Below are 16,453 nucleotides of genomic sequence, written 5' to 3' on the forward strand. Positions count from 1 at the left end.
GGGGGTGGGTACTGCACAGGACAGGGTCGCGTCCTCCCCCTGCTGATCCGGACCCACAGAGGCTGCAGAAATCCCTGCCCCAGGGCAGTTCCCCAGGTCTGTTGCCCACCCCCCACCTCAGTAGGGAGATGGACCCCGTGTGTCTCCGGAGGAGCAGTGGGGCCCGCAGTTAATGTGGTTTAGTGGTAAAAAGGACACCATCTAGACCCTGCTGCGTGACCTTGTGCAAGGTGTAAGCTCTGTGTGGGGATCCCTCATCTACAAAGAGTGGATGGTACTAGTACTGGCCGTGTCGGGGTCACGGTGAGGATGAACTGAGTGAACGTGCAAAGTGCTGTGGTGGCACTGAGTACCCACTAAGGGTTCGCTCTTAATATTTGTCCTCCAAAGCTCTGAGTAAAAGGAATGGCAGCCACAATTACATAGGTGGGGGAAAAAATGGAGGCTCAGGGGTGGAGGTCTTGACTCCAGGTTCCATAGCTAGGATTTAGGGAAGAGTCTTCCCACTTTTCCATCACTCACACGGTTTCCAGGGCAACTCCAGCCAAAGACCCCAGAGGCTCTAACCTGGGCTCCGGCTGCAGCCCTCCTGGGCAGATCTGGTAATCGGCTTCCCTGCCCCCCTCCTCTGCTCACGTGGGGTGACGGCAGGCAGGCGAGAGCCTCAGCACAGAGGAATCTACATCTGGGGCCCTCAAGAGTCCTCGAAAGCCTCAGCCTTCCCTCCCTGGCTCTGCCCTCAGCCTCACCCCACAGACAGCGGGGGAATGCCTGGGGGCTGGACTCCGGGACTGCGAGTGTCTGAGTGCAAGCTGGGTCGAGGTCCTGCTGTCTCTCTCCTCCTCTCAGGCCCTGGCTGGAGCACCTCACTCAGTGGAAGGTCCTCACTGGGGGCTCCAGGACCCTGCACAGTGCCCCCCTCCTTACCTCCACCCTCATCTCCCGCCCCTCGCCCTTACCCACCACCCTGCAGCCATGCTGGCCACCTCGCTGTTCCCTGAGCAGGGCACACCCCCCACCCCCCATACCTCTGCCAAGAAAGCTTTCCCACCACAGGATCCACACGCACGCAGCCTTCTCCTCACCTCTCCCTGCTTTGTTTTCCCTTCAGGGCTTCTTACTGTCTGACGTACGTATGTCTCTTATGTATCTTACTGTCTGCCTCCAAACTAGAATATAAGCTCCTTGCGGGCAGGGCTGTTTGTTGGGCTCATGAATGATCACAGCTCCAAGGACTGTGCCAAGCACATAGTAGGTGCTCAACAACAAATACTTATTGAATGTTCTGGAGCGAGACATATCTCTAAGCCACGTCCTCGCTGTGTGACCCTTGGTCCTCCCTTCTCTGAGTCTCAGTTTCCTGAGCTGGAAGGGATATACTGTAATGGGAATTATAATAGCAGCTTCTCCTAAGATGCTTGTGAGGTTTAAATGAGTCAATATACATAGACATATAAAGTACTTATACTTTGAGTGTTTCATAAATGTTGGCTATTATTAATAATACTTTAACTGGCACCGTTATTATCCCCATTCTACTGATGAGCAAATGGAGGCACAGAGAGAGAAGGCAACTTATCCCAAGCTTCTGGGCTCTGGGCTCCATAGCTAGGCTGCATCCCTATTCCATTCCTCTATTGGGGCTCAGGGCAGGGAGAAGAGGTGAGGGCTGTGTCTGGGGAAGGGCTGCTCCCTTCAGGGAGCCTCTGCTCACCCAGCCATCTCTCTAGTGGACAGTGGCCACTTGTTGTCCACTGCTAGACCCCCGGCCAGGGCCCCAGGGGCTCTCCGCCCTCCACTCCTGCTGATACCTCTGAGTGCTGGGCTGTCCCCTCACCCAGGCAGCAAGGCCCGTGCCTCCTCCCGTACCAGCAGAGGCTGCCACAGGTAGGCTGGGAGGGGTGAGGCCACGGTTCCCATCACCCCACAGTGCCTGGCTGGGGAGGAGGGCCAAGGAGGCTGGTGAGCCTGTTCCATCCCTGGGTACCAGCTGTGTAGACAGCGTCACAGGCTATTAATAACCACCAGGATGGGCCCCGGGAAGGGCAGATTCTGCCAGCTAGAGGGAGGCTGAGCAGAGGCCGGAGCCAGAAGCCGAGCCTGGCAGCAAGGGAAGCCCCAAGGTTGCCCCGGTGGGGACGGGAGTGGGAAGAAAGTTGTTCCCAGTTTCTGCTGCTCAATCTTGGGAAAGCCCCAGCTCTTCCTCTGTCTTCTCACCTGGGAAATGCGGCAGCTGGGTCACATGACCTCCCAAGTCCCTTCTGGCTTTAGCGGGTTCAGGGGCCACTGGAAAGGCATGTTTGGAAATGTTGCCATTTATTTAACTGATGGACACTTGGGTCGAATCCAGCGTCCCCAGCCCTGGAGGCGCGGGTTCTGATTCTGCAGCACTTCCTCCATCCTGGCTGCCTCGCCTCCCCCACCGCCTCGCATGGGCCTGCCTGGGTGCTGTCCACGCCTGTGGTGCTGAACAGTGGGGCCGGAGGGAGGCCTGCGCTGCAAACCAGAGACCAAGAGCAGAGAAGGGGGAGCTAGAGCGGTGGAAGTTCAAGGTTCAGTCCCTGGCTCTGCCTCTCCCCTGCTGAGGGGCCATGAGAAAGTTGCTTAACCCCTCTGAGCGTCAGCATCCTTATCTGTAAAATGGGGTTGCTATGAAAATTGAATGGCAGCAAACATGTAAAGCGTTAGCATGTTGAGAAAATAAGTGATAATTTTTACTCTCTCATTCTAGAAACAGTAAGCATAGTTGTTAAGCTTTTGGACATTGCAGCGATAACGCCTGGATTTGAATCCTGGTTCTGCCACTTACTGGATAATCTTGATCAGGCGACATGACCTCCCTGTGCCTCAGTTTCCTCTTCTATAATTTGGCGTGAAGAATAGTCCCTGTGTCATAGGATGCAGTGAGGATTGGATGAGCTAATTCATGTGAGGCAGTGAGCGCGTGACGGGTTCCCTCAGAATTAGCTATTATTAGCACTTTCCTCTCTGTTCTTCTTGTCATAGCACCTCCAGCCTCTGTCCAGTGACCAGTGTTACTCCCAGCCGCTTCCATCGCTGCTGTGCTTGGGGCGGGGGCGGCAGACACTCTGGCTTCCAGCCCAGCCCTGCCGCGGACTTTCTATGTGATTTTGAGCAAATCGCTGTTCTCTTCTGGCCATCAGCCTCCACAGCTGTAAAACGGAGCTGACGATACCCCCACACAAGCCCCCGGGAAAATAGCTGTGTGCCTACAGGGTCACATTCAGGAAAAGCCACGATATAAAAAGTTACAACTTCCCAAACATGCAAAGAATTATTCACCCAGTATTTGTCACAGCCTGGCTAAGTGTCAGAAATAGCAAGATGATGAAGGCACGAGGCCGGCTTGCACGGAGCTCTTGGGTTTCTCGCTGAATCGGTAATCCCCTTCCAGGCTCATTCAGGTGCACCTCCTCCAGGAAGCCACGCTAATCCCCACTGCCAGTGCCCTGACCATTGCCTCCCTGGCCTCTGGTTACCTGCCTCCCTAATTTGTAGGCTCGTACCCTCTATCTGCTGTACGTCACTCTGACCTCCTTGCCCCATGCCAGCACCAGCATGGTGCTTGGACTGGACTAGACACGCGTATGCCATCTGCAGGCTTTCGGTTGCAAGTTACATCAACTCAACTCAAACAAGCTTAAGCCGAAAGGGAAATGTTTTGATTCATGAAACAAACGTTCAGGGATGTAATTGGCTTTCGGCAAACCTGACCGAGGCATTCAAGGCCATCGGAAATCTCCCCATCTTGCAGCTCTGCTTATCTCTCTGTTGCCTCATTCTCAGGCAGGCTTTCCTGTCCTGGTGGCAAAACCAGCCCCCAGCAGTTCCAGGCCTGTGTCCCCCAGCCTTGCAGCCCGGGGGTCAGAAGGCCTCCCTTTCCTGATAGCTACAGCAAAAGCCCTAGGGCAAGACCTCAGTGGGTCACCGTGGGTCACATGCTCGTCTCTGAACCAGTCACAGTGACCCAGTGGTGGGATGGGTCCCTGGGCCTGGCCTGCCCCGCAAGCCAGGGTGGAGACAACCCTACTGAACCACATGGGCCAGAAGAGGCCATTGCCTGAAGAAGGGGAAATTGGTGCTGAGCAGGAAAAAACGTCACAGGCCCATTCAGGACAGCACTGAAAACGCGTGAGCTAGGCAAGAGCCAGGTCCGATCTGCTCTCCAGAAAACTGATCTGACCACGCGTCTAGGGGGTTGGAGGGGAGGAATGGGGAGGCAGGCAGGGGAGATGTGGGGGTGTGCAGAGCTGACTCAGCCACGCAGGCGAAGGGAATGATGCGCCAGCCCCTTACTTTACAGAGAAGCGAAGTGAAGCAGGTGAGAGGGTGGAGGGGCTCCCTGTCTCCGCTCGGTACCTGCAGTCCCATCTGGGGGCTGCTTTCTCACAGTGACTTGTAGTAATACCGACCCAGAGAGGCGACTCACCCTGGAACAATCATCCCTTCAATGGCTTCCCTCCAGGCGGGGGCTTTGTTGAGGATCCCCTTGGGGTTTGCCTGTGCTGAGTAAGGGACAGCATAGGTCCAGGGACCGGAGGGAGGGGACAGAGCATCTTAGAATCCAGGAGTGAGAGTCAAAAAGGTCTGACTGCCATTGCTTGGTCTAACCTCGCCCTCCACTGATCACGGATTCCCCGACTGACAGGCATCCAGTATCTGCCTGTCAACCCCACACACACACCCCACCCATGATGGGGACTGAGCACCCTCATTCTGAGCTGCTGTCTGCCTGAGTCTGCCTTCAGAAGCCACGAAGGATAGAGCGCTGGGATCTGAGGCCTGGTAGCCTCAGTTCAAATCCCAGCTGTGCCAATGGGTAGCTCTTGGGCAAGTCACTTAGCCCATGTGCCTCAGTATCCCTGCCTATGAAATGGGGGTAATTGTAGCAGTGTCTGCCTCCAGGACCTGTGATTGTTCAATGATTTAATCCAGCGTGTTAGCACAGCACCTAGCATATGATAGATGCTCGATCAGTATGTACCAGTGTTATTATTCTGCCACGAGACAGGAAGGGACAGGCCCCCTGGTTCTCAGGCTGGCCATCCCCCATCTGCTCCTTTTATTGGATTCTTGTCATTTGGCTCCCGGTGTTATTACCTTGTCTGGCACACCTGGCAGTCGGACACACTGGGTTCACATCTTACTCTTTTGCTCACTTGCTCCATAACCCTTGACTGAAGTGGTGCTCCAGCTTCTGTAACGAATAAGCCCCTGCATGGCAGCCACCTAACACAGCAGAAGTTTGCTCCTGGTTCAGCTGAAACGCAGAGCGGATCGTCATCAGCAGGAGGCCCCCCACACACACACACCCCGGCTCCCCCTCTTGTGGCTCCACCATCTTTTTAGCGTCTTGGAGTCTATAACCAACCCAGCGTGCCGAAGACAGAATGCAGAAACTCCCCGTTCTTCAAAGCCCCAGCTTAGCAGGGACACACGTCATGTCTGTTCACATACCTTTGGGGAAAGCCAGTCCCGGGGCCATACCTGGACACAAGGCAGGCAAGACACAGTTCCCTGTTGCCAGCAACGGCTCTGTATTACAGGGAAGGGAACCGTTTGGTGGACAGTTGGCTGTGTGTGCTGTAACCGTAGTTTGCACCTCTCGCACTCTGTGCTTCGTCTATAAAATAGAAAGCATCAGTTGATTGTGGCCACGCCGCACATTTACTAAAATCACTGAATTGTGCACTTACTTTGGGAGAATTTTGTGCTATGTAAGTTATACCTCAGTTAAGCTGTTTTTAAGAAATAGGAAGTAGGTCTCCCCTTCCCCTCGGGACTGGTGAGGACTCAGTGACTGAAGTTTTGCCAACCTGGCACTGTGTATATGTGGGCCCAAGGGGTTCCGAAGTAAGCCTGAGTTGGGTTATGCGTTGGGTGTAGTTTTCATAGGGCACCCAGCTCGAGGGGCCTGCCAACAGGAAGCCACGCAGTTCAGCCTTGTTTCTTGCTGGGGAAACCCTCCCCCACTTGTGGGGCCCTGCCAGCATGTGGCAGAAGACCCCACCCCCAGGGCCAGAGCCTCTGTGGTCAGAGCCACAACTGCTGCCATGAAAAGTGGGTGACACCCTCCTGCCTTCCGCAACAGAGGTAGGAAACCGAGGGCCTCCCTTGGGGCCACCGAGGACATACATTGAAGGGCGAGTCACGTGGGGTCCCCTGGGTGTTGTCAGCTTGAGTGTGAGCAGAGGCAGTGCCAGCGCCCGGGGTCAGCCAGGGACCTCCCCACATGCTGCCGGGAGGTTCACCGCCACCAAGCCCACAGCGGCTCCTCAGAGCACAGGAAGTGACGGTGGTAAAGGTAAAACTTTTAGGTCACGTTCCCTGCTGATGCCACACAAATGCCTTCAGGCACTCAGTGGGGCAGGTGTGTTGATTCGCTCTGGGCTCCAGTGCCCACCTGCAGAGAGCAGCTGGTCCCCACTGCCTGGACCGCTGTGAGGACTAAGCGAGTTAATACACTGAAGCAGCTCACCGGGACCCACGCATGCGTGGCTGAGGCCCTCTTCCAGCCTCAGTTTCCTGCTTGGATACTGAGGAGTCTGGAGGAGAGGCTCCAACACGCTGACTTGGGAAAACATAGTAGTGGAAGCGCCAATTCTCGAGCCATCCCAGCGCGAGCTGTCTGCTCTTGGGCACGTTATTTGGTCCCTGCACCTCTCTCCTGCTGTGGGGGTGACAGCACCCCCCTCACGGAGCTGTGAGGGCGAGAGGAGTTCATCTCTGGAACAAGGCCTGACACGCGCGTACCATGTAAGTGTTAGCTGCTGCTCTTATTATTATCATTATTTTCTTCATTGTATGAGGTGGAAACTGAGGCCCAGAGAAGAGCTGTGACTCGCTCAAGGTCACCCAGCCAAGCAGTGGTGCACGTGAGGTCAAGGCCGAGCCTGCTGCGCCTCCTGTCACGTGTGTCATAACTGGGTCAGAGGCAGCGTGTACCTGGGGGGATGACGCAGCAGCAGGGACAGTGTATGGATTGGTTCCTTGTCACCACTGACACCTTGCAGAGAACAGGCCTGAAAGGGAAAGGAGGGAGGGGGCACTGGGATGACCCCCCCAAACTGGACCCTAGGAACCAAGGGAAGGGATGAGGGCGAGTTGATCTGACGTAGTCCCAGCCCTCGGGGCTCATGGCGTGTTGATGGGGACAGATGGGAAACCGCTGAGAAGAACCCAAGATATTCCCCAGGAACCCTGAGAGAGACACACCCTCTCTGAATCCTGGGGCGGCAGGCAAGGCTTCCTGGAGGAGTGGGACCTGAGGGTAATGAGACCCCGGAGTTGGGGTGAGGGAGGAGGTGAGGGCAGGCAGTGGGAACGGTGCAGGAGACGGAGACAGGCAGTGCCGCTCCGTGTTCAGAGTATGAGTGGAGTCTGGGCTGCGGGGCAGGTGTGGGGCCCAAACCCACCCCTGCCCGGTGCCCACCCAGGACAACTCTGAGGCCAAAGCAGCAGGAGGAGCCAGGCACCATCAGGGCTTCTAGGTCAAGGTCCCAAGACATGTGGAAACAGACATGAACTGTTGTGGCCAAAGCCCAAAGTGCGAGCGTTGCACACCTGTGTACGCGTGCCTGCACACACGTGGCCCCCCCACCTCAGCAGCCCTGGGGGTCCACACACATCAGAAGCAGGGCAAAGAGGACGTGTACTCATCAGCGCCCCTCGGGGGAGCCCCACTTCCCAGAAGGACCTGGCACACAGCCTCAGCGCCCCCCGCTGCACAAGAGCCATTGCCTCGCCTCGGGATCCGCTCCCCCAGGCAGTGGGTGGACCCCTTCCAGTTCTGAAACACGGGAAGACTAGTGGGGGGTTGTCACCCAATTCAGCCCAGGTGGTGGCTGCAGCTAGAGGGGCCAGTGCTGTCCAGCCCAGAGCTGGGGCTGCATGGATTTGGTGACAGTGCTATGGCAGGATCCCACACACATGGTGACACAGGGAGGGGATGCAGGACCAGGTCTGGGAAATGAGTTAGAGACACCGAGGCCGCTTGTGTTGCTTTTCAGACGGATAAGAGAGGAAAACCAGCAGGCAGAGTTCTGTCAGAACAGATTCGTTCATGAGCGGAGGGGAAGGGGACTGAATGGGGAGCAGGAGCCTGAGGAGGCAGGAGGGGCGGGGGGAGGGCTCCCTGCTCCCCAGCCAGCTGGAGGACGCGCAGATGGAGTTCCGTGTGGGGCTGGGTGGGAGGCCAGGAAGTTCCCTCCTGATGTTTCTCTCCCTGTGGAGTGGGAGGCTGGGTCGTGCAGAGAGGGAAGGGGAAAGCAGAGGAGGAGAGGAGGGTTTGGGGTGGAAGGGGAGCGGCGGGGATGCCAGGCCCCTGCGCCAAGCCTCTGGCCACACTCAGCCAGAGAATGACCACACCAGTGAGAGAACATAGCCACAGCTGACCCTGACCGTGATGGAGCACGTACTGTGAACCAGGCACTAAGCATTTCATGTCTGTTAACTCACTGAATCCTCACAACAGCCCAGAGGGAGAAGGGATTCTTCTATCCTTTTTAATCGACGGGAAACTGAGGCACAGAGAGATGAAGTGACTCATTAGCCAACCAGCTAGCAGGAGCTGGGATTCAAACCCGGCTGTCTGGCTCCAAGTCTTCTTTCTCTTGGAGCCATGGGTGGTCCTGCAGGGCTGGCTGTGGAGTGCTGGGTGACGCACCTGGGACCGGAGGTAGGGGGAGTGAGGGGAGGGCAGAGGAGGCAGGCGGTGGGGCCAGCCTGTAGGGGCTTCTAGAGGGTTCGGCACCAGCCTCCTGCTCCTACACAAACAGGCTCACAATACACGCATCCCTGCTCCTGGAAGCTCAGCCACTCAGTCTAACCCTCCCCTCATCAGACAGACAATCAACGCATGCCCCAGGACGTTCACTGCCCCCCAGGCCCAGACTCCCCGCTGCAGCTCTGTCCCCCAACACCATCTGGAGGCAAACTCAGCGCCTCTGAGGGGTGGGTGCTTCCAGGAAGCCCACCCAGCTTGTGTGGACGCTGAGGGGTCAGGCAGGCCGTGAATGGGGAGGCCGGGGCCCGGCGGGGTTCTGGGACCACAGCCATGCTGTGTGTACCTGAGCGGCGTTGCGGGGTTGTGTGTGGTGGGTGTGCACCAGCCTGCCAGTTTTCTGAGGCTACAGGCCTGCGGTATTTGATATTGTGACCTCTGCCCTCTGGCTTCGTCTCCCCACCCTTTGCCTTATTTTCTCTGCAGCCCGGATCACCTTTTCTCACAATATAGAATTCCTGTGTTTACTGTGTTTATCATCCATCCCCCCCAGAACGGAAGTCCCCTAAGGCAGGGTGCTTACCTGTTCGCTTAGTGCTGTGTCCCCAGGGCTCTGAACGGCCCCTGAGCAACTGGCACCTGAGCAACCACAGGTGTGGTTAACACTTGTGAATGGATGCATTCGTGTGAACTCAGTCTATGGCACGTCTTTGTGTCAGAATCGTGCCTGACACTGTGTCTAGATGACAGCATGAGACAAACAGGCCGGTGGTACCCAAGTGCCGCGGGACTGCCACCTGGCAGGCGCTTGCTCAGCCTGAAGCTTTGGGGAAAGGTGATGCAGCAGAGATGCTTGTCGCCCCCTCGTGGCCATCTTGGGCCTGGCATCCAGCCTCTGCCCCAGGGATCCTGGCTGCTGGGGCGGGAAGAGGTGGGTGAAGGAGGGGGCCCTGGCCTGATACCACACTCTATGCCAAACACCCCACAACAGGGAGAAGATGAGCGCGGGCTGCCCAGAGCCCGAGCCACCCCACTCCTTGCCCTGCTGTGGGCCAGGGGCTGCCCCTGGACTGGGTGTAGGCGTGCCCCTCCTCACAGAAGACATGCAGGCACTGACCCTCCGAACCCTGGCTGCTAGCGACGTCACCAAGCACTATGAACTCGTCCGCGAGCTGGGCAAAGGCACCTACGGGAAGGTGGACCTGGTGGCCTACAAGGGCACAGGTGAGTGTCTGCAGCGTGGCTCGTTTGAAGGCTAGGGTAGGGACTTCACTGGGCTCTCGAGTGCTCTCTGCAGGGGTCAGGACAGCAGGACACAGAGTGGCCCAGGGAGGAGGAGACCAGGCAGATGGGACAAATGAGGAACCTGGGGGCAGAGCGCCCAGACTGGAGGGTGGGCTGCTTGCAGGACATCCAAGCTGCCTTTGGGACGCCAAGGGGATGCAGCCAGGGGCATCTGGAGCTCAGGAGGTCAAGGTCAGGGCTGGCAGTGATGTTTGGGGCATCACCAGCATATCAGTGATAGCTGACCCCAGGGAGAGGGCAGAACTAAGGGTGGGTTCTCCAGAACAGGGCACTGTGCTTAAAGAGGGGTGGGAAATGACCCTGTGAGGATGTGTGGCCATGTCCCTTTCTCAGGTGAAGACACAGACCCAGAGAGAGTCAGTCACTCAGCCAAGGTCGTACATAGGGTCTGAACGAGGATGAGACCCCAGTCATCAGCTCCAGAGCCTTCTGGCTTAACCACTGAGCTTGATGCCTTCCCCACAATGTAGGCTCACAGCCGAGCCCCATTCACTCAGTCAATCAGGAATGGGAGCTGCATGGGCTACCACAGCTGCACACAGCTGGGGCAGGCAGCTCTGCCAACTGAGAGCAACCAGAGGAGCACTAGACAGGGTCACATGAGCTTTGCCACTTGCTTGCTGTGTGACCTTAGGCAAGTGGCTCAACCTCTCTGTGCCTAGGTTTCCTCCTCTGTAAAATAGGGTGGCATTAGCGCCCAGCTCATAGGGCCATTATGAAGAATGAGTTGTGAGTATGAATTGCTGAAGGCAAGGCCTGTGGTAAGTGCTCTGTGGACACACGCATGTGTCACTCAGCTATGTCACCAGGTGGGTACAGGTCGGGCACACGCGCCCTGCAGGCCCTCACCTCTCAGCGTCTAATTCCTTCCTATTCATTCATCCATTCAACAAACATTTGTTGAGCACCTACTATGCGCCCGATGCTTGTGGCCACTGGAGAAACAGCAATGAACAAGACAAAGGCCCCAGCCCCCAGGAAGCTGTGTCCCAGTGGGGGCAGACAGATGAGATCACTAAGGACAGAGTACATCAGGAAGGACGTGTGAGAGGGTGGGGGCGCAGCAGGCGCCCTCCTCCAAGGCTGCAGGCTGGGTGCCGGAGGCCCGGCCTGACCCTGACTCGCCCCATGGCTTCTGACAAGTACGTCCGTCTTGTGGGGTCTGTTTCCTGTAAGATGCCTGTAAGCTGAGGACTGTAAGCCGTGCCCGCTGGGCCCCCTCGTGCCCTGTGGCTGGGACAGGATGTGCAGATGCGCGTGGGGATGTGTCGGGTCCAGGAGGGCAGGGAGGGGCGGCTTCACCACTGTTGCCCCACCAGGCACGAAAATGGCGCTGAAGTTCGTGAACAAGAGCAAGACCAAGCTGAAGAACTTCCTGCGAGAGGTGAGCGTCACCAACAGCCTGTCCTCCAGCCCCTTCATCATCAAGGCCTTCGACGTGGTGTTTGAGACCGAGGACTGCTACGTCTTCGCGCAGGAGTTCGCCCCGGCCGGGGACCTGTTTGACATTATTCCTCCACAGGTACGGGCGGTGGGCGCTGAGGGAGGGGCCCCAGGAGTCAGGCCGCTCATTTAACCGATGAGTCTTTATTGAGCACCCACTGTATGTCAGTCACTGTTTGGGGGCTGAGGACTCATAGCCTACAAGGCCAGGGCCTGGCTCCGGGCCTATGGGGGACACAGACACTTGGCAATAAGCCACGTGACAGACCGATGAGCTCTGGAAGGGAGCAGCCCGAGTGATGGCGGAAGTCCATCTGCAAAGGACCTGGCGGGGGGGGGGGGGGGGGGAGCAAAAACGGTAGGCAGCAAGGCCACCAGAGGTTTCCCAGACGTGGGGCCCTGGAGTGGGGACAGTGCCATGAGCATTCCAGACACTGAGCTTTGCAACGGGCCAGCGCAAGGTTTGACTCTGCTCTGCCGCCTACGGGATAAGTGACAAGGCCTCTGGGAGCCTCAGTATCCCTACCAGGGAAATGGGCGCTGTGAGGAGCTGAGACAGCCCTGGATGGGGCTATTAACGCAGCACCCGGCCCACAGCAGGTGCTCAGTACCCCGTCAGTCGCTGCAGTTATTGCGGGGAAAGAGGGGAGGTGAAAAACGATGGGGCCAGACAGGGAGCTGGAGATGCCCAGGTAGGGTGGGGGAGGGTAGCCGGTTCTAAAATGGGGGCGGGGCCACAGGCGAGGCCAGGCCCGGCTGGAGGTAGGACCAGGGAGTGGGACCGGAGCGGCAGCACCAGCTGGCTGGTCGTGGTGGTGGAGGGGTGAATGGAAGGAGAAGCACCGAGTTGGGGGAGGGGCTGTGGCCCTGAGCTGCTCCCCGTCCCTGTCCCCTGGCCCCAGGTGGGGCTCCCCGAGGACACGGTGAAGCGGTGCGTGCAGCAGCTGGGCCTGGCGCTGGACTTCATGCACGGGCGGCAGCTGGTGCACCGCGACATCAAGCCGGAGAACGTGCTGTTGTTCGACCGCGAGTGCCGCCGCGTGAAGCTGGCCGACTTCGGCATGACGCGCCGCGTGGGCTGCCGCGTGAAGCGGGTCAGCGGCACCATCCCGTACACGGCGCCCGAGGTGTGCCAGGCGGGCCGCGCCGACGGCCTGGCGGTGGACACGGGCGTGGACGTGTGGGCCTTCGGCGTGCTCATCTTCTGCGTGCTCACCGGCAACTTCCCGTGGGAGGCGGCCTCGGGCTCCGACGCCTTCTTCGAGGAGTTCGTGCGCTGGCAGCGCGGCCGCCTGCCCGGGCTGCCCTCGCAGTGGCGCCGCTTCACCGAGCCCGCGCTGCGCATGTTCCAGAGGCTGCTGGCGCTCGAGCCGGAGCGGCGCGGCCCGGCCAAGGAGGTCTTCCGCTTCCTCAAGCACGAGCTCACGTCTGAGCTGCGGCGCCGGCCCTCGCACCGGGCCCGCAAGCCGGCGGGGGACCGCGCGCCGCCCACGGGGCCCCTGCGCCTCGAGGCGCCGGGGCCTCTCAAGCGCACGGTGCTGACGGAGAGTGGCAGCGGCTCCCGGCCCTCGCCCCCCGCTGTCGGCCCTGTCCCGGTCCCCGTCCCGGTCCCAGTGCCCGTGCCCGTGCCCGACGCTGGCCTGGCCCCGCCGGGGCCCCCTGGCAGGACCGATGGCCGCCCGGACAAGAGCAAAGGGCAGGTGGTGCTGGCCACGGCCATTGAGATCTGCGTCTAAGCCGCTAGGCCGCCCTCGGGCCGGCGTGTGCACGCAGCCCGGCCAGGCGCTGAAGGCGCCCTGGGCCTGCGCCAAGCCCGGGGTGTTGGCCGTAGCGACACCCAGCAGCCCCTCAGCGGCAGGAGGGAATAGTGCTAGACTAGGCAGGACAGCAGGCCGGGCGCCCCCCCAGCCGCGGGGCTGGCAAGAGCCACCAAAAGGCCCCTGGCCCGACCTGTGTGGCAGGGGCCTGGCCCACAGCAGCCAAGCCCCGCAGACCCGAGGATTCAGAGGACCCCCCCCCCCCAGGCACACAAACACACCAGGAGCCAGGAAGCTTGTGGGCCGACTCCCCGACAACTCCCTGAACCCTGAAACCCTGACCAGTTGCTCCTGACCCTTTGCACCCCCTGGCACACCATCCTGCAGCCCCATCCCAGGTCCTGCCCTCCTGCCCCCTCCACACGCGCCCTGGGTACAAAGGGACTGAAGTGTTGGGGCAGAGAAGGGGCATAGGGCCCCTGGGCGCTGGCTGCAAGGAGGACAGTGAGCTCAGGGCTTGTGTCCTGCCCTTCCTGGGAGGCTGCAGGGGAGAGGCCAGGCCCTCTGCAAAATGTAGCACGCGTCTGGATATTACAAAATGTGTGCAGGCACAGGCCCCAGGAATCTAGTGACTGCCCCCAAGCCCTTCCCCTATGAGGACACAGCTAGGGAGGAGGGCAGCTGGCCTCAGGCCACACGGCTGCTGAGGTAGTGCTCTGGCACCCCTCCCTGTCCTCCCCAGGGGACAGAAGGGCTCCCCGGGCAGAGCCCTCAGCTGCGCCAGCATCCCTAGGGCAGGAAAGGGAGCTCAGAGCCTGCAGTGGGACCCAGCTCCCTGCCATCTCCACCTTCCCCAGACCCAGGGAACCTCTCAGATCCTCTGTCTTTGATGCCCGGCCCAGATGGCGGCCTGAGCTTTGGCGGCAGCGACGTGATTTGTGCCAGAAATTTCTCCTGGGTTTCTGCTGGGGTCCAACATGTCAGCCTCGGGCTGACCCTGTCCTCACACCTCCCACAGTTCTGGTCCTGGAGTGTGCCACTGTGGTTATGAGAACGGGGTGCAGAGGCAATGTGAGGGCCGTGAGTGCTGGGCGTGTGTGCAGGGGGAGCGCCCAGAGTGCGCGTGTGCACGCAGCCTTGTGTGTTGACTGACTGCGTCCAGAAGCCTCAGTATCTTCGCCCTGCCCTGGGATGCTCACCAGGCAGCTGCCAGAGGGCACCCAGGCCTGCTTTTCACCACACCCCTCAGGGAATCGGCTAGGAGGCACCTGCAGGTTGGTTCAGGCCCTCAGGCAGCAAAACAGAGGAGAGGAACCCAGCCTCGGCCGGCTCCCTCGAGCCTTGCCCTCTCTGTGGAGGCCTGGGACCCCGCAATAACCTCAGCCTGGGAGAGGCTGCTCCCTCTGCCTGGCAGTGCCCCATCCGCCGTCCCTGGCCCCAATGCCAGGGGCCCTCCTGGGGTCTAGGCCATTTGAGGGGGCTCCTTGATGGGCCTGGCTGTGCAGAGGGGACCCCAACTACCCTCTGGCTGGGAGCCCCCACCTCCCCATTCACCCCTCATTCCCACCGCACAAAAGGGCTATAGGTCCCCCTATCCTGCCTGGGTCCAGTTTACAAACAGGTTGCCCCAGGGCCTGGCCCCCGCCTCCTTGGTGTGCCCACTCCTCTCAAGACCCACCTCTCCAGCGGGCATTGGGGCCCTCCACACGCCAGGTAAGTAGCAAACCCCTCCTCCGACTAAGGGCCAAGGCCCCCCCTCCCTGTCCCCGGCCCACCTGGAGCCCATCCGGGCACCTCTCCCAGTCGCAACTTCTTTTGCCTTAGGCCTCTCGACATCCTGTCTCCTGCAATAACAAGGAAGCGAGATTCCAAGTAGATGTCCCTGGTGTGCGCCCTCTCTCTCTCTCTTTCTCTGTTGAGACCCTCGTCTTAGTAGCTAGGATGTTAGAGCTGGGAAGGGACTGTAGTTACGTAGCCCAGCCCTGTTTTCAGAGGCACCGACGGGGCAGTGATGGTCTGGACCCTTCGCTGTCAGGGCCCCACTGCTGCCTGTGCTGGTTGGGTTGGGACCCTTTGCCCCTTAGGAGAGGTGTTGATCACAGATGTTTACCTCAGTTTATGTCATTGTTGAAGAAAATAAATAAATAGCAAAAAAGTTAACACCATAGATATGAAGACTTAGAAGACACAAAAATTCATGAGCCCCCCCCCATGGTTCTTCTGTGAAGGTATGTGTGTGTGTATGTGTGTGTGTGTGTGTCCCAGCCCCTGTGCCCCCCACACTGCCCCTCTTCCTTCGGTGCTTCCCAGAGGCCCCTCTGAGCTGGCCTGTGGGGTGTGGGGAGCCACCTGGGCAGGGAGCAGAGCCACAAGTTAGCTCGAGGGTCCCCACCAGGCTCCTGAGCGGAGCCTCAAGGCCACCAATGCTCTCCAAGCCCCACGCTGTGGCCAGTGGCACAGCTGTGGCTGGCTTCAGCATCCAGGCCTGGCTCAGGGCCTGGGTGGAATCCCAACTCGGCGCCCTCATGTATTACCGCCTCCCCCACCACGTGTTTGTAAATACTCTGCCATCCTTTGGCCCTGAGGAGGTTTTTAAATGTTATTTACTTCTCTAATCATGACAATTGCTATAAAATAAACAGATGTTTAGAAAAATTACCACTGGGTGGCTGTCTTGTCTCAGGTACAGGGTAGGAGTGTACACAGAATTAGTGGTACCTCGGTTTTCTAACGTAATCCATTCCGGAAAACCGTTCGAGTTCTGGAACGTTCGAAAACCGAGGCACAGTTTCCCCATAGAAGGTAACGCAAAATGGATGACTCCATTTCAGACCTTTAAAATCAACCCCTAAAACTGCAAATTTAGCGTTAATTTTACTATCCAATGATACCATAGATCCATAAAATTTATGGCGCTCGTAAACCGAAATGTTCATCAACGGAGACGTTGGAAAACCGAGGTACCACTGTACCCTGGGAACTGCAAACGAAAGGTGTTATAATGTGGGTCTGCAGAGTCTGACCTCAGCCCCAGAGCAGGCGCCAGCCAGGGCCTGAGCAGGAAGGAACAAGGACCTGGGTTCTGGGGATGGGGAGGGAGGGGTCCCTGGCCTGGAGTCCCGTTTGGAACCCGTCCGACTGGGTAGGAAAAAGTAGCAAAACCCCCGAGAAACAGAGTGGGCCTCTCAGCAAATATTTACCTAGC

General features: G+C 58.8%; 1 protein-coding gene across 2 annotated transcripts in view; it reads left to right on the forward strand.

Annotated features, from left to right (window-relative positions):
- The window catches only part of SBK1 (SH3 domain binding kinase 1), a 49,361-nt gene extending 33,455 nt beyond the window's left edge, over positions 1-15,906 (forward strand). For both annotated transcript variants that reach the window (XM_074322971.1, XM_019754731.2), the window contains exons 2-4: positions 9,735-9,967; positions 11,368-11,570; positions 12,394-15,906. In XM_074322971.1, coding sequence (XP_074179072.1) covers positions 9,742-9,967; positions 11,368-11,570; positions 12,394-13,227 — 1,263 coding nt within the window. In that variant the 5' untranslated portion in view covers positions 9,735-9,741 and the 3' untranslated portion in view covers positions 13,228-15,906. The remainder of the gene's footprint in view (positions 1-9,734; positions 9,968-11,367; positions 11,571-12,393) is intronic.
- The last annotated feature ends 547 nt before the right edge of the window (positions 15,907-16,453 follow it).

Source organism: Rhinolophus sinicus, linkage group LG18, assembly GCF_036562045.2.
Source record: "Rhinolophus sinicus isolate RSC01 linkage group LG18, ASM3656204v1, whole genome shotgun sequence".
NCBI classification, from domain to species: Eukaryota; Metazoa; Chordata; class Mammalia; order Chiroptera; family Rhinolophidae; genus Rhinolophus; species Rhinolophus sinicus.